The sequence below is a fragment of the Zootoca vivipara genome, chromosome 11, assembly GCF_965207765.1.
Source record: "Zootoca vivipara chromosome 11, rZooViv2.hap1.1, whole genome shotgun sequence".
Classification (NCBI taxonomy): Eukaryota; Metazoa; Chordata; class Lepidosauria; order Squamata; family Lacertidae; genus Zootoca; species Zootoca vivipara.
Genome location: NC_142594.1, coordinates 40,673,413 through 40,691,307, shown reverse-complemented (window position 1 = coordinate 40,691,307; position 17,895 = coordinate 40,673,413). Strand labels below are relative to the sequence as shown.

General features: G+C 41.4%; 1 protein-coding gene across 1 annotated transcript in view; it reads right to left on the bottom strand.

The window, feature by feature from the left end:
• CCDC7 (coiled-coil domain containing 7) overlaps positions 1–17,895 on the bottom strand; it is a 172,071-nt gene that overhangs the window by 57,297 nt on the left and 96,879 nt on the right. The window contains exons 40-50 of the mRNA XM_088654182.1: positions 15,937–16,065; positions 14,611–14,730; positions 13,918–14,043; positions 13,270–13,389; positions 9,617–9,742; positions 9,007–9,126; positions 8,773–8,898; positions 6,980–7,099; positions 6,261–6,386; positions 5,475–5,594; positions 5,042–5,167 (exon numbers count right to left, since the gene is read on the bottom strand). Of these exons, the coding sequence (XP_088510308.1) occupies positions 5,042–5,167; positions 5,475–5,594; positions 6,261–6,386; positions 6,980–7,099; positions 8,773–8,898; positions 9,007–9,126; positions 9,617–9,742; positions 13,270–13,389; positions 13,918–14,043; positions 14,611–14,730; positions 15,937–16,065 (1,359 nt within the window). The remainder of the gene's footprint in view (positions 1–5,041; positions 5,168–5,474; positions 5,595–6,260; positions 6,387–6,979; positions 7,100–8,772; positions 8,899–9,006; positions 9,127–9,616; positions 9,743–13,269; positions 13,390–13,917; positions 14,044–14,610; positions 14,731–15,936; positions 16,066–17,895) is intronic.

Genomic DNA, 17,895 nt, shown 5'->3' with positions numbered 1-17,895 from the left:
TTGAAACAAGGTACCAAGATCTACTTGTTAGAGATGCTCCAATGGTGCAGGAGATGTTACTTAGTGTTGAGGATCTCTCCCCTCCCCTTTTTGTCTTGGGAAGAAAGCATTATCTCTAAAGCTGCTGCATACTGACAAATTAATCTTCCTGCAAAACAGTATGCCACAAGAGGCTGCCTTATAAGTCCATGGATTGCAATAAAACATCTGCTCCTGCCTAAAAAAACCCCAAAAAAACTCAGGACCCAAACCCTGGAACCCACAGGGTTAAAAAAAAGTTATCCCCTGTGTGTTCCTGATTTTGCTTTGTCCCATTTGTCTGTTCTATGAAAGCCTCTATTCCCTGGTCTGCTGCTGAGTGTGGGGAGGGCTGCATACTGTTGGGTGAGCGTATTTTATTCAATCCCCCACTCCCCAATAGCTCAACAACTATGTGCTCTTTCCCCTAAGAGAAGCTTAAAAACTCTTGCTAATCCCTGCCATAAATAGCTCAACAACTGTTGGCCCTCCACCCTAAAAAAAAGTTGAAAAACTCTGTCCAATCCTCCCCCAAAAAGGCTCAACAACTCTGGGCAATCGCTTCCAACTGGGTAGATCACTGCCCTAGAATTATAGTATTGTAGAATTGGAAGGGACCCTGTTGAATATCACCTTTTTACATTTGCTCTCAGCTCTCATTTGCCCTCCTCCTCCTATGTAAGTTTACATATCTCACCCACCCACCCACACAGAGAGAGAGTTGCCTCGGATGCTAGTCCTGCTCAGAGTAGACTCATTGAAATGAATCAAAAATCCAAACATTAATTTCAAAGAATCTGCTCTAAGTGGGATTTAGTTGGATGGAGCCTGTTATTATGACCACAGTACCTTACCCAAAAATATCTGCACAAACCAGTTTACCTGAGTGCATTATAGAATCATAGAATTAGAAGAGACCACGAGGGCCATTCAGTCCAAACCCCTGCCAAGCAGGGTTTGGGGACTCATTTATTTATAACTGCATGATGCTTTTGAATTATGGTGCTGGAGGAAACTTATGGTGCTGGAGAGTCCCATGGACTGCAAGATCGAACCTATCCATTCTGAAGGAAATCAGCCCTGTGTGCTCACTGGAAGGACAGATCGTGAAGCTGAGGCTCCAATGAATGAAATCTTTATTACGGCCAAAGGCCCACAATATAATATTATGCAACACAATGTACAAAAACACTGGGCAAGACAGGGTAAAATAAAGCAAGAGTAAATAAAGTTTAAAAAGGACTTAAAAATTCAATACATATAAACAGATATAATTTGCAAGAATTCCTTGGCTAAAATAGATGGAACAGTACGTTTGTTTCGACAAGTTTCCGCTATAAATCGGGTAATAGAACAGATTTTCAGTAATCATGAAGTAAACCATTTTTCCTTTTGTATGAGAGAACTGTAACCAAATATCTTGCTACTGGCAGTGTTCTGCTAGGGTCGCTGTCTTGTAGCAGATATGTTAACTGAGACTCCAAGTTCTCAGTCAAACTTTCTGTTATTAAGGGAAGTAAAAATCTGGTCCGGGAGTCCGCGTGCAAGGGACAACAGAATAATATATGATGGAGAGATTCTATAGTTTTGTTGTCACATGCACATAATGCTGAAATTTGTCCTTTAGTAAACCTATTGCCCATAACGTTGGATGGAAAAACGTTAAATCTTGCTTTAGTAAAAGCAAATCTGTGGGCCGCAACAGTTAAAGATGACAAATAAGATGGAATCTGCGGTGTAAGCCGTATACCAAGATTCAGCGGTGAGCATGTACCACTTCCCATTATGACATTTTGTTGGAGATCAAACTCATCTAGTTTTTGCGTAAGTGTTCTTTTGGCTGAGGCAAGATCTAGTTTCAATAGGTCCGATGGAGACAGTCCATAGGACACGATTTTTGTATGTATCTTCTCTGCCCATGGGCTAGCGAATTCGTCTCGCCAGAGACATTGGATAAGATAGAGTTTTGAAAGTCTGTGTCGCAAGGACAACCAATAACAAAAAATACGCCTCCATAGGGCGTTTTCTAGAGAAGGGATTTTTAGTTCTAAACGAATGGCTGAATTGCTCACACACTGGGGCAGTTTTAACAGACGTCTCAGAAATTGATTTTGGACTATCTCCAAGGACATCAGGTTTACAGAGGCCCCCCATAACGGGGCAGCATAGGCCATTGTCGCGATCACTTTAGCATTATATACCTTTAAGGCTGATGGGACATGAAGAGCTCCGTCAGAAAAGAAAAAGCGCAACAGTGCGAACGAAAGAGCTTTGGCCTTATTTACGGTCTGAGGCTCCAATACTTTGGCCACCTCATGAGAAGAGAAGACTCCCTGATGTTGGGAAAGATTGAGGGCACTAGGAGAAGGGGACAACAGAGGACGAGATGGTTGGACAGTGTTCTCGAAGCTACGAACATGAGTTTGACCAAACTGCGGGAGGCAGTGCAAGACAGGAGTGCCTGGCGTGCTCTGGTCCATGGGGTCACAAAGAGTCGGACATGACTAAATGACTAAACAACAACAACAAATGGGACTAAATTGCATTATGTTGTAAGGACCTTTTATTAAATCTTAGAATTTTAAAGTTGGAAGGTACCCATGGGTCATCTAGTCCAACCTACTGTAATGCTTGGAACCTGGCATTGGGCTGCTAGAATGTACAGTGGTACCTCTACTTACGAATAACTCTACTTACGAATGTTTCTACTTACGAATGGAGCTCCGTCCGCCATCTTGGATGCGGTTTAGATAGGGTTTTTTCTACTTACGAATTTTTAGATAGGGTTGCTTCGACTTACGAATTTTTTCTCCCAATGCATTCCTATGGGATTTAACTTACAATTTTTTTCTACTTACGAATGTGCGTTCGGAACACATTAAATTCGTAAGTAGAGGTACCACTGTACTGTAAACTATCACATTTTCAAAATGTCTGATAGCCAAGTTCCACTACTTTTCACATGCTGGGAGTAGTGGCTCCCTCATATTGTACCGATTATGGAATTAAGACTTGAAAAGAAAGTACTAGCACAGTTTGTGTTGTGGATATGCTACTTCCATAGTTTACTTGACATGGTTCAGACTGACCAGTGCATTGTTTTCAGTGACAGTCTGTAGCAGTTGAAGCTGTGAAATGTGCTAGGGGCAAGCATTTTTGTTGTTGTGAATTCTACTGGTGTTAACAACGTTATCTGACCAATAGTATGCAAAATCTCTTAACTGGAATTTGAAGCATACTGTATGTGGTAATGAGATGAAAGCAAACTAACCGTGACTCCAATTGAGAAAATGTTTGATACACATTGACTTTTTTTGTGGGCTGATTTACATTTTCCACATTGAACAATGTTTTATGGCCAACAAATTTGATGGACAGATTTTTTAAAAGAGACACAAAAAATGAGCATTTTCTCGCAGATTTACAACTCCTGTCTGGGGAGGGGGGGGCGCTGGAGGGATCTTTGCACCACGGTGCCGGATATGCTTAAGACGGCCTTGCTTTAGACAAACCATAAACAGTAACCATGGTTTGTACTTGGCTTACTGCTCATGATTTACTGTTTATGGTTTGCTGCTCATGGTTTGTTTGGGGGAGTCAAACCACAAGACCAGATTCACACGTAATTGCAAAGCCAAACTATGGTTTAGATCTTGGTAGTGCAGAAGCGGGATTGGGAAAGCACCAAATATTTTCTAAATGAAAATGAAAAATGAAGGGAGGGAGGGAGGGAGACATTGCTACCAGAATAAGACTGATTCCACCTACCTCACGCTCCAGTCATAGGAGCCTTCATAGGGGAACAGCTTCCAGAGGAACTGTGAGGGGAGCGGGACTGTATTTGCCATTAGGGGGATGAATTGTTAATTGTTGATTTTTTTATTTTTTTTAAAGAAAAGTTATATTGTTTATTAGGCAATTCAACTATACAACTGTAATTAAAATGTTTGTTTTTATGTGAATCCCTTGGAGCACAGGTGTATTTGTGGAAAATGTGGTACATATATAAATTGAACGACTAAATATGAACCAATGTGTTTGCTCATTCACACCAAACCATGATTTAGCATTATGTGTGAACCAGACCACTATGTTAGAAATACTCTTTATGTTGGCGTATACAGCACTCTAATACAGATCAGGAGAGCAATACTGGTGCACATGTGTGTCTGATGTCACATGGTTGTAGGAGCCCGGCAAGGCCCAGCGCACCCTCTGAAAGGCCTGCCGGGGCCTGCCACAGTTGTGGCTGGACCCAACAGGGTCCACCCAGCTGCAGAATATTGATGGGGCCTGTCCCCATTTAAAATTTTGGCAGAGCCACAGCCGCACATAGATGGCACATCTGACTGGCATAGCGGTCCAGGACATTTGTGGCAGGAACATCACTCACTTGCTTTAGTTGTTGTATTTTTGTCAACATACATCAGGACAGGAGTACCCAGGGTGGTATAGTGGTGTGGTAAGGCAGTCACTGCTGTTTACTCTGATAGTGTGAGGATAGGACAAGGATATAGTAAGGTTGAAGTTGCATGATGTTCTGGTAGGAACATCAGATTGGCTCTGCCAATGCGTTTATAAAGCCACAGTCTGGTTATCATCCTGCCTATCCTGATACAGTGTTGCAGCAGCTGCCATTGTGCTGCCCACTCTTGATTAAATGTTTGGTGTTTTTCAAAAACTATACATCTTTTATTGTCTTCATACCATCAAGTTGTTCAAATTGAGCTCTTTATAAAGTGCAATACTGTTCCTTTTCTATATATAGCACTATAGCTAGTGCTATTTTTCTAGAACAAGTGGTGCCGGAATTCACCATGAACACCTCCCTTGTCCTCTTATAATGGCAATGGTGTGTACCTGAGAGGTGCCGGAACTGAGTTTTGATTAGTTCCAGCTGGGAAAAAGCCGTGACCAGTGTTACTTCAAGTTACGCAGTCATGATTGGGCTTGCAATACTGCAGCAATATGCATGCTAGGTGCATTTCAAAAACTATACGTATTTCATAAATTCTATACATACCAACAGGTGGTTCAAGTTGAAGTCCTTCTGAGGTACGACGCTGTGCTTTTTCTATATTTGAAACTGTTGCATTTAGGTCCGCAGTCAAATTTCTTCTTTGCTCAACAAGTTCCTGTAGTTTATGCTCTAAAAATAATTTCAGATAATTTCATACCCAATTTAATTATATTCTGAAATTACTAAAAACAACAACAGTGCAATTAGTATGTAATATTACACACAAATTTTAAATAGTAATATTTAATTTTATATGCTAGTTGAATGATCAAATTATGATATATTCATAATCACAGTGTGTCACTTCTAACTTTAAATTTTTAAAATATTTTATATGTTTTATAATATATATTTAAAATATAATAAATAAAATAATTTTTAAAGAAGGAGGTATAAGTCAAGCCATTCATAGTATGAAAAATCACAGAAAACCTACCATTAACACTGCTTGGTTCAGCAGCTGTAAGAGCTTGGGCTGCTTCTAGCTCTTTCTGGTTGGATTCCAACTTTTCCTGCAACAATTCCTTTTTTGCCAACAGTTCATACAATTCAATCTCTGCAAAAAGAAATGGTTTGCAATCATCTACAGTATTGAAAAGAGTTTAAAGTGATCATTCCTATCAGGTTTGATAAAATCCAAAAGGGTTGGATAACATGCAGAAGTATTCATAAATGATAATTTTATTTAAAAATTACCGGTACAAATGACTTCTTCATTTGTTAATGACTATTGCAAGACAGAGTGAAGGAGTTAAACAAAATTGATTTGGGACTATAGCAAAGTAACTTCAAGAGGTTTTAAATCTCTGAGAATCCACCATAATGATCTGTGACAGAAGTGTGAAAAGATGGGCCCCTTAGGAAGTCTGAAGGGAGCACAAAGTCCACCCTCTTTCTTTCAAGTCAATGTTTTATTACAGCAGCAGCAGAACGGAATCAGGATAGTTAATGTACATAGTGTATTTCACATACATATTTATCACTGAAATGAAGGAGAATGGGGAGAAAGTGAGCACTTCCTGGTAAATTATCTGCCAGAAGATAAAATTTGAGCAGACCTGAGGGTTTAGACCACCTCTGTCACACCTCTGTTTTAGTGAATTTATTAACTAATCATTAATACGGTGGACGCTCGGGTTGTGAACATGATCCGTGCAGGAGGCAGCACTTGAAGCAATATGAATACGGTGATACAAACTATGTAATATCCCTCATTAACTACCAGGGAGTTGTTTCAGCTGAGCCCCTTCTGAAGCACGGAGTTCAGCATTTTGCATATCATGTATAGTTTCATTTAGATCCGCAGTCAAGTGCCTTCTATGCTCAATGAGCTGCTGTAGTTTATGTTCTACAAAATAATTAAAGAACAACACATTACAAAATAATAATGTATGCTTTAAAAACTACACAAAATATTACTATGCAATTGGTACGCAGTATTAACTGGAAATGTTAAATATCAGCATTTGCATTTATAGTGCTAGCTACTCAAATTAAGTCATACACCTTATCTCAGTAATACCGTAAGAACAGCAGCTTTCAAAGACTCGTCAATATTAAACCATATTACATGGTAAGATGTATATGAAGAAACTGTTTCAGAGAGACTGAATTGTAACATCATTATTCTTAATAAGAAACCTATTCTGATAAGTATGGATAAATATGGTTTCTAAAACCTAGCTTTTGATTATGATTACACTTTTATTTTGAACTACAATACATACACATATATACACAATACATACACAAACAAGCAATTGCCCTTATTGACATGGTATTAGCATATGCGAGTCTTATAGGAAAAAACAATCCTCTAGTCACACAAAGCCCCATTAAAATTGAACATAATCTTAACTGTAAGAAATTACCTTAAATCCACATTTTAAATTTACATTTTAAAACTGTAGCTGATAACATGAGAAACCACAACAAACGTACCACTGATACTGCCTGGTTCAGTAACTGCAAGAGCCTGAGCTTCCTGTAGCTCTTTCCAATTGGATTCCAAGTCGGCCTGTAAAAGCTGCTTCTTAACAGCTAGTTCAAATAATTCTCTTTCTGTGAACAGAAATGTTTTTGACTCAAGCATCTATTCAAGCATCCTTATTTAGTTACAAAAGGTTGTAATACCGTACAAAGAAAGATTCTCAAAAGCTGCCTTATTTCATAAAAATGATAAATCAACTTTTTGATCATATGAATATTTATTGATCCTCTCCCCCCCCCCCAACCAAGGTAAAGGGACCCCTGACCATTAGGTCCAGTCGTGACCGACTGGGGTTGTGGCGCTGATCTCGTGTTATTGGCCGAGGGAGCTGGCGTACAACTTCCAGGTCATGTGGCAAGCATAACAAAGCCGCTTCTGGCGAGCCAGAGCAGCACACGGAAACGCCGTTTACCTTCCCGCTGTAGCGGTACCTATTTATCTACTTGCACTTTGATGTGCTTTCGAACTGCTAGGTTGGCAGGAGCAGGGACTGAGCAACGGGAGCTCACCCCATTGCGGGAATTTGAACCACCGACCTTCTGATCAGCAAGCCCTAGGCTCTTGGTTTAACTCGCAACGCCACCCGTGCCCCCCACCAAAGGGATTCCCTCAAATCCAGCATCAAATTGTAAGTCACATATGTTCTTGCCTTCTCCTCCACCACCACGTCAGTAAAGAAGCTAAAGCAGCAGTTGGTGGAAAGGCTGCAGTGCAGTGAAAGCTTCCTGAGCATGGAGGCGCTGCTTAGACCTCCTGATCAGCCTCTACACTGAGTGCAGCCGTGACTCATAGCTCCAAGAGAAAGGCTCATCTCAGATTTTGAGTGGGAATGGACCTCTTAATTATTGAGAGTGACGGGGAAATGTTCCTCATAAACAGCACCTGGTCTGGCTATTAGGAGCAAACATCTACCTTACCACTGGCAGTAGCCCTGAGAGCCCCACCATCTCCACCAATGCCTACTACCCAGGGACCCCAGCCAGTGCAGCATCAGGCTGAACTGGCTTAACCATGGGAACTATGTGTACAGGTGAGAGTCGGAAAATTAGAATATCGTTGAAAAGTGCATTTATTTCAGTAACGCAACTTAAAAGGTGAGACCAATATATGAGATACATGCATGACATGCAAAGCAAAATATGTCAAGCCTTAATTGTTGTAACTGTAATTATTTGTCATTAGGCAGGTCAATTATAAATGGAATGTAATTAATGAAATGTAATAGCGATGTTTATTTTTGTTTATTTTTGTATTATTGTAACTATTCCTTTTATTACTGTGGAATTTCCAAAAGAAAGCATTTATAAAAATAAAAAATAATAAGTTGCATTACTGAAATAAATGCACTTTTTGACGATATTCTAATTTTCTGAGTTTCACCTGTACTTTAATGAACTGAATAGAGTGAAAGAATGTGAGTCATGGGGGTGTGCAGAGTGTGTGTATGAACGTAACAGTGCTTAGCTTATATTTTTTTAGTTGCCCTTTTGATAATGTTATTATTGTTTTATAGATTATAAATGCCGTATAGATTTGTTAATCATATAATATGTATTTTGCTATAATTGTGAAGTTTAGCTTAATTTTTAGTTGTTTTATAGATTGTAATTGTTTCACTGATGATTTCTTAATTTTCTGCTGTAGTACAATCCATGCACGATGGAAAGGTGTCTCCTGATGATAGGGCTTGCAACATTGAAGCAGGTGCATTTCAAAAACTATTTATCTTTCATTCCATACATACCTGCAGGTGGTTCAAGTGCAGATCTTTGTGATGCACGGCGTTGTGCTTTTTTTATATTGTATACTGTTGCTTTTAGTTCTGCAGTCAGTTTTTTTCTTTGTTCAGCAAGCTCCTGTAGTTTATGCTCTAAAATTAATTTCACACTATATCAGACCAAACTTTGATATACATTCATGAAGTATCTAAAAGTGTATAATGGTTGCTTGCAAGTTTGATAAATCATAGCAAACCTACCACTGACACTGCCTGGTTCAGCAGCTGCAAGAGCCAGGGCTTCTTCTAGCTCTTTCTGGTTGGCTTCCAACATTTCCTGCAACATTTCCTTCTTCACTGATAAACCGTACAATTCCATTTCTGCAAAGAGAAATTTGGAATCATTTTTTGGAATCATTTTTTGAAAACAGTTTAAAAGACAATAAGTATTCATAAATGATATTTTTATTACAAAATTATAAATAACGTCTTCATATTCCCTGTGATTTGGGACTATGGCAAAGTAACTGTAAGAAGTTTAGCTTTCTGAGAATCCACTATGATCTATGACATACATCTGAAAAGATGGACCCCAAAGTCCAAGTTGAGCACAATTTGCTCCTCCGCTCCCCGCAGTTAATGCTTTGTTTAGTCCAGGAGCAACAGTCCCTATCTAGCATATCTCTGTCAGTAAGAAAGAGGAGGCTATGCACAAATCCCCTTGTATTCCTCACCCGAACTCTCCTTAAGCTTCAAAGTGGCTAACAATTCTTCCAGGAACAGTGGAAAGATGCTAAATTTATGTCTCATTGTATATCCACATTGATGACAGCGGCACAACTGTCTTGCAACAAAACAATTATTTGCCTACCAATAGGTGGTTCCTGCTGAATCCTATCTGCAGCACGACGTTCAGCTTTTTTAACATCATGTACTGTTTCCTTTAGATCTGCAATCAAGTGTTTTCTTTGCTCAGTGAGCAGCTGCAGTTTATGTTCTAAAAAATAATTACAGGCCAATTCATAATAAAGTAATAATATATGTTGAAAAAACTTCTCAAAATACAACTATGCAATTGATATGTTAATGCTATCTTGAAATAAAAAATTGCATTAATAATGCTAGTTGTTCAAATTACTTTATATACATTATCCCAGTATAGTAATCAGAAAGAATTGTAATTATCTAAAGCAATGGTACCCAACTTGGTGGTCAATGGATCCCAAGGGGTCTGCCTAAACCACTCAGGGGGTCCACAGACCCTTAACATAACAAAAACTACCATAGGGACATTGAAATTTTCAAAAGTAGGGGGTCCACGACTTGACTTTTATGGGGAAAGGGGGGTCCACAGTAGTTAGCTAATTGAGAGCCACTTATATAAATGATATTTTTCCATTGCTAATGGACATTGGATCTTAGACCGGGATCTTGCTCCTGCTTCTGGTCAAAGGCAGGAAAGATGAACTTAAGGAAATAGGTTGGCTCTCCCAGAATGCATTAGTTTGCATCCTCACCAAGTTCAAATAAGACCTACATTCACACATGCATTCATACGTACATCACAGAATATAAAGAAAACAACAACATTCTACTTCTACACTAATACAAACATGTAATACTACATTGAACAAATGTAAATAAATGTAAATCCACAACAACTGAAATGAATGTAAAAAATGATAGAAATATCCTTGAGCTAAGTATAATTCTTTCTCCCATTGGTAATGAAGGTCATTAGCCTGGGATGTACTACAACTATCAACAACCAGTGTGGGCCATCTAAATGGCTGCTTAAGATAGAAGAACTTGCCGTAGTACTTTCATTCTAAATGCAGCTTCTGCAGAAGCATACTTATCTTATAATGATTTACAAATGTGCTGGGAGATGTCCAGGTTGCTGCCTACCATTCATCAACTAATGGTGCACTCATTGCAAATGCTGCAGGTGTAGCTGCTACCCTTGTGGAATGTACTGTCACTTGTGGAATGTACTTGTAAACCTTAATAGTATGTGCTCTAATCCAACATGATAATCTTGTATTTATCATCTTCCTCCCTAAAGTTGTGAAAGGATACAAAAAGGCAACCTCCCTGAATTTATTTTGTTCTCTCTCTCTATACCTTTACTACCTGGCAGACAACTTAAGTATACCATGCTCTTTCTGACTGATTTGATGGCACAGGACAAAGGGTTAGCAAAATCAACTCCTCTTGTGTATGAAAGCATTAGATTACTGTGGGTAGATGTAAGTGCCACCAAAAACAACACTTTCAGAGAGACATCAGTGTACTTTCCTCGTTTCATCTTTCCCACATTTGGCCACACGGTGGAGCAAGATCCCAGTCTAATGATCTTCATTACCAATGGGAGTATTTATTAAAAAATATTTCTGAACTGTTTATTATTAAAAGTAATCGTGAAGCAATGTGAACAACATAAAAACATAAACATAAAACATCCAATAGAATAGCAATATAAAAACCTAAACCATAAAAGCAGCATTAACAAATACTGTACAAGGTACAGTGTCTAGCATTAATGATCCAGAAAAGTCCAAAAAAGAATGTTTTCAAGAATGCCTAGAACATGTAAGAGATGAAGCTGCCCATATAGTGAAGAACAGGATGTTCCAAATAAAAGGCAGAATGGCAGAAAATGCCTGTTTAGGGGTCATGGGCATAAAACAGTCTGCAGTCAGTATAAATATTTATTTCACTTGTTAGTTGTCTAACAAGAGGGCAGTCTGTATCATCAAAGTTAAAAACATCATCAAAATTTAACAAATCAATACATAAATGACTCAGGTCTGCAGTATTCAACAACCTCTCCCCCCACCCCACCCGTGAACCGACCCAGACCCTGCAATAATCATCTGAGGCACTTCTTGATTGTCCTATTCCACTAGGCGTCTGAAGGGCAGCTACATGATAACTTGTGGAATGCTCTCTCCAGGGAGGTTCGCCTTGCACCTTAGTTAAATAAATATCTTTATATGCCAGGCAAAAGCATTCCTCTTATCTACAGTCTTTTAAACTGTGGAGGGGGTTAATGTTTTTCTTTGTTATCATGTAATGTGGGGTGTATGGAGTGTTAGAGGAGGGGTAGCACCTCTGGTGGGAGACACGTTCTCCTTCTGAGGTAGTTTGTCCGCCTTTGGTCCCCCACCCTGCATTCAGTTCTCACTTGTGGCTTCTAGAATCTGTCGACATGAGACAGCGGCCATACCCTGTGAATGGATTCAACTGGCTGGCTAAACCAGGTGAGGGTGGCCAATGGGTCTCAAGTCCTCAGTGTGTTAGGGACTTCCCCTGCATGCAAAGACAGGCTCTGACAGATTGAGTGGGCAAGACCATCAGTGGGTCCAACAGTCCAGAATGCATGTGCTGTAGAGGGAAGTGAGGAGCAGGTGGGGACTGTGAAGCTGGGAAGGTACCCCCATCTACAAGAAGAAAATCTCTGATCCTAAACCTCAGCTGCTTTGTGGGATATCTTCAGAAGAAGAAAGGGCTAAGGAATAAACCCTACTCAAATCCGGAATAGAGTCCCTAAGATGGTTGGATGGCATCTTGTATGCTCCCTTCCAGAAACTCCTGCAGCCAAGTTGGTACCAAACATATTGCTCTGCTTTCATTTGGACCACAGTGAGGCCAAGAGGTGGGTCTTGTCATCATGGCAGCCCAGGATTTCCATACACATTGCCCAGGCTTGAGCCCTGGGAAGGTGTTATGTACTAAGCTTGGATCCTAGAACAATAGGCAAGTAGGATCCTAGAATGCAACAACTGATTGGCCTGCAGGAGAAGACCAATCAGGCTCCAGGAAGTAGTTAATCAGCATATTAGGCTGGTAGGATCGTAGAATGCAACTACTGATTGGTCTTTTCCTGCAGGCCAATCAGGCTCCAGGAGGGAAGCAGAATCAGCCAATCAGATGGGACTAATTGTGTAACGAATGTATATAAAAGCCTGAGGTTGGGGGGGGGATTTCTTTCACTGTTTTACAAGCTGCAATAAAGAGCATGAAGTCACTACAGGACTCAGAGTATATTTCAGGAGGTCACTTTGGTGCTGCTAATGCAGCAGTCTGACTTTGCCCCTGGAGGCACACTCCAATGTCTCCTGAGACAGACAATGCCACCAATGTTATGTATTTTTGTGTTTTTATATTGAAAACAACCCTGTGATCCTAGGATGAAGGGTAGTATAGAAATGTAATAAAATAAAACATAAAAACAGCACCAGCCTTGGTGGAAAACTGAACTCTGGCATCACTATTCTAAGGACAGATATGGCTCCTAAGGTTTTTCAGATTATTTGAGTGCTTTTCAGCTGTAGTGCACTTACATAAAAATAAGCATTAGTCCTTTTTTTTCAAACTGTGCAGCATTTTAAACCTGTGTAGGTCTTAATGCAAAAATAATCTACAGCCATTCAATGGATGCTTAGCGTTGAACATAAGGTTTTCAGTTTAGCTTGATGTCAAAACTTTAGTTGGCAAAATGAAGAATCATAGCAAACCTACCACTGATACTGCCTGGTTCAGCAGCTGCAAGGGCTTGGGCTTCTTCCAACTCTTTCTGGTTCAATTCCAATTTTTCCTTTAACACTTCCTTCTTCATCAATAGTTGTTGCAATTCCATATCTGCAGAAAAAAATGGCTTGGAATCATCTCTTGATAACAAATAATACCCTTAATCTTAGGGATGTGGTTATTGAGTCTTATGTTGGGCAAAAGATTTTTGCATTGCAGGGGGTTGGATTAGTTCCTTGCAACTTTACAATTCTATGAGTCTGTGATTCTTATCAGGTTTGATAAAACCCAAAAGTGTTGGATAAAGTAGCACAAATGCCTTAACAAAAAAATCTAATATCCTAGATGTTTGTGACATTTGCAATAAGATCAGAATGAATCCTCTCCAGCCCCAGCCCAACACATGGCCAAAGCCTTAGGGAGAAAGTTTCCATAGCTGCAAATGGGAGTTGCCCATTTGCAAGGGATAGCGGGGTTATCCCAAGCAAGCCAGAAAGGGTACAGACATATCTTTCCTCCTCACATACTGTACTGCATTTCCAATACGAACAGCTGTCTCCCAGACTGTAAGAAAATAACAAGTTGGTTGCATGCTACATTTCTAGCAGGTTTCTGCTTTCATCCTCCATTTCCACTCACCAGGAGGTTTTCCAGCTAGAGCTCTTTCTGAAACACGATCCTTTGCTTCTTCTATATCACGTACTGTTTCCTCTAGTTCTTTAGACAAGAGTTCTTTTTGCTCAGCTAGCTCCTGTAGTTTAGTCTCTGCAAAATAATTTCACACCAGGCGATAACAAAATAACTTGCTACACGCTGAAATAACTTGCTATACACATTAGTGCAAATTCCTTTATTACCTGGAAACTTTAAATGTGTACTGTACAGTATGTGCATTTATATTACTATTTGCACTTTACTTCCTACAAACCCTGACTTTCAGGCTGAGTAAATTTTCTTTTAATATGTTTTTGTTTTTTAAAAGGGCCCTTACTAACATGACATAATATATTATACCTTTAAAGGAACAATCCTCTGCAGTGGGAAGTTTTTTTTGGGGGGGGGGTTCAGACTGAGAGCTGCATTCCTTTCTGGTAAACCTTCCAGAGACCACAGGTCATTGGTGGGCAGGCCCAGTGGCAAAAGTGGGCAGAACAACAAATAAGAATACAGTGGGCCAGACTAGTTTCGACACCGACACACACACACACACACACACACACACACACACTCCTCCAACTAGGCAAGCAAGAAGCATTATCAGAGAGTTCAAGGACAAATTCAAGTCATGCAAAACCCTATAGATAACAACATGAGAAATCACATCATACATACCACTGATACTGCCTGGCTCAGCAACTGCAAGAGCCTGAGCTTCTAGTAGCGCCTTCTGATTGGATTCCAACTTTTGCTGTAACTCTTGCTTCTTTTCGGACAGCTCATATAATTCCCTTTCTGCAGAAATATTATACATATATTTGCTTACATAAAATAAAAGAACTTAAAAATGGAATTATTTCACAGAAATAACAAACTCTTTATCTGTCATTGCAGATCTTATAAAAAGGCAAAGGAGCATAATGAAATCCTTGTGGGAATGTGGCAAAGTAACCTCAACATGGCATAAGTCCCTGACAGTATCACACAGATCAAGTATGATTTAGGTTAGCCTTGCCCAACATGGTGCCCTCCAGATGTTTGGAGTCACAACTCTCATTAACCCCAAGCCAGCATGACCTATGGCCAGGATGATGGAAATTGTAGTCAAACATTTGGAGGGCCACAAGTTCCCCATCAGTGCTCTAAATTACAACAGTAAAAATGTGCCAATTCCCTATTCTCCCAGTTGTTGAAAACAGGAGGCTATGTATAAATTCTCTTGTACTGATCATCAGTGCTGCTGAGTCAGCTAAAAGTTATCATTTTTCTTCCTTTTCAAGCCAAAAGAAGAGATGGCACAGTTAGGCAGTAGTTGTCAGTGGACAGGATGAGACTATGCTGCTTACCTGGCTCTCCAATGCCCAAATGGCTGCTGATTGTGGAGAGGCATAGGGGAGTGGAGAATTCAGTGTGGCTGCACCAGTAGAAGCAGCAGATTGATCCTGCTGCTGCACTTGGACCACACCAACCTTCTCACCAGCACTGGCATAAGGAAGCCTGGTAAGCAGAACACTTTTGCACTGCTGACTGCTACTGTTTTTAGGTGAACCCTCTCATTATGATTAAGTTCAGAAAGTACTGATCCACCATGCTAAAACTTTTCTGCACACCATTTTTCTTTCATATTTATTAGTTCTATTTTTATACATACTGTCAAAAGAGCTCATGAGAGATTGCCAGAACCATCTGCTGAAGCTGAAGCTCCTCACTTCTCTGGTAGCACTAGCAGCAGCACTAGCAGCAGCACTAGCAGCAGCAGCACTAGCAGCAACAGCGGAAGCACCCACTCAGGCACCCAATCAGTGGGGTTCTACCACCCACCCAAGACAGTTTTTTAGTCTGTCTCACGGGTGGGTTGACACTGGAAAAGGGGGTTGTCCCAAGCAAGCTGGAGAGGGAAGAAACATCTCTTCTCTCCTCATATACCTGAGGAGGCCTTCCCAATAAGAACCGCTGTCACTTCCACCCCCTTTTCTGCTTTGGCCCCCAGTCCCTACTCACCAAGAGATTTTCCAGCTGGAGTTGCTCTTTCTGAAACACGATGCTTTACTTTTGCCATATCATTTACTGTTTCCTTTAGTTCTTTAGTCAAGAGTTCATTTTGCTTAGCTAGCTCCTGTAGTTTAGTTTCTGCAAAACAATTTTATACCAGTCAATAAAAAAACAAATATATGCTGAAATAACTGTGCTACATACAGTAGTGCAATTTCCATTATTACCTAGAAACTTTAAATGTGTAATGTACATAGCTGCCAAGTTATCCCTTTTTTAAAGGGATTTTCCCTTATGCTGAATAGGCTTCCTCGCGAGAAAAGGGAAAACTTGGCAGCTATGGTACTGTATGTGCATTGATAATAGTAGCTACCTGTACTTCCTACAAACCCTGACTTTCAGGATGATTAACGATTTTTTAAAAATATAATATCTTTGCTTTTGGGGTTTTTTTTAAAGACCCTTATTAACATGACAACATATTATACCACTGAAGTAACAATCCTCCACAGTAAGAAGGGAAGCAAAGCTTTTCCGGACAGAGAACTGGATTCCTTTCTGGTCAACCTTCCAGAAGCCACAGGCCATTGGTAGACAGGCCCAGTGGCAAAAATGGATGGAACAACAAATGAGCACAGAAGGCTAATTTCTACTAACACACATTCACCCTATCCTCCACCTACCGTGTTTCTCATATTTTAAGACATGTCTTATATTTTTTTACTCAAGAAAATAAGCCTATGGCTTATTTTCGGGGGTGTCTTATTTTTTGGCGAGCCCCGACTGAGCGGGAACCAGGAAAGGCAGCAGCCCGCCGCCGGCTTGGAGCTCGGCAACGTGCGCGCTGCTGCCTTTGCCGGCTCGAGCTCCAAGCCGGCGGTGGGCTGCTGCTTCGCGGCTTCTCCTCCTCCTCCTTCTCCTCACTGCCGCCTTTTTCGGGCTCTGGCTCCTTCTTCCCCACAGGCTCCTCCGCGGAAGGCCCGTCCGGCAGCTCGGCCTCTGAGTCGCCGCTGCTGCTGCCGCCTCTTTCTCCTTCTCCTCCTCCGGGCCCCTCGTCCTGGGCGGGAAGAGCGGCGGCAGGAGTATCAGCGGCCGCCGGGCTCTCCTGGGTCTCCTGCATGGGGGGCTGCACGGCCTTCTCGCTCGCCTCACACGCGCGGCGCACAAACAGGCAAGGCGGCGCGCTGGGCCGAAAAGGGGGAGGGAGGGGGAGGGAGAGCGCAGGCGCGCGCGCAGGGGAGGCTCCCTCTCACCGGGCCATGTGCGCGGGAGCGGACCCGGCGGCGAGTCTCGCAAGAGGAGGCAGGGACCAACTCGGCACAGGAGGGGGGAGGAACGGATTCCAAAAGCGGTGTCTTACTGGGTTGTATATGTTAATCTCCTATGTTAATGGGCTAGGACAGGGTTTGCTATACGTTAACGCCCAGTTAGGCTTTCCCCTAGGAATTAGGCGTTTCGGTCTTGAGGTAAAGCTCGCTTCACATCCCACCCCCTCGTTAGAACAATCCTGGTGATTAAGTCCAACATGGCGGCTCGAGGCCCCCGCATTAAGCCCGCCCTTAGGTGGGGTCGGATGGACCATCCCAGAAGGAGGGTGGAAGTGAAAGTAGTGTCGTGAGTAGTGGCATCGTCATTGCGTCCTTTCACTTGTGGCAGTATTGTCGAAATTGAGCGGGAAAGCAGCAGCCCGCCGCCGGCTTGGAGCTCGGCAAAGCGCGCACTGCTGCTTTTGCCGGCTTCCACTCCGTTGGAGCTCGGCAAAGCGCACGCTGCTGCCTTTGCCAGCTCCCGCTCAGTCGGGGCTCGGCAAAGCGTGCGCTGCTGCCCTTGCCGGGTCCTGCTCATGTCTTATTTTTGGGGTATGCCTTATATTTCGCCAGGTCTTGAAAATCCTGCCATGCCTTATTTTTTAGGGATGCCTTAAAATATGAGAAACATGGTAGACAAGCAGGAAGCATTACCAAAGAG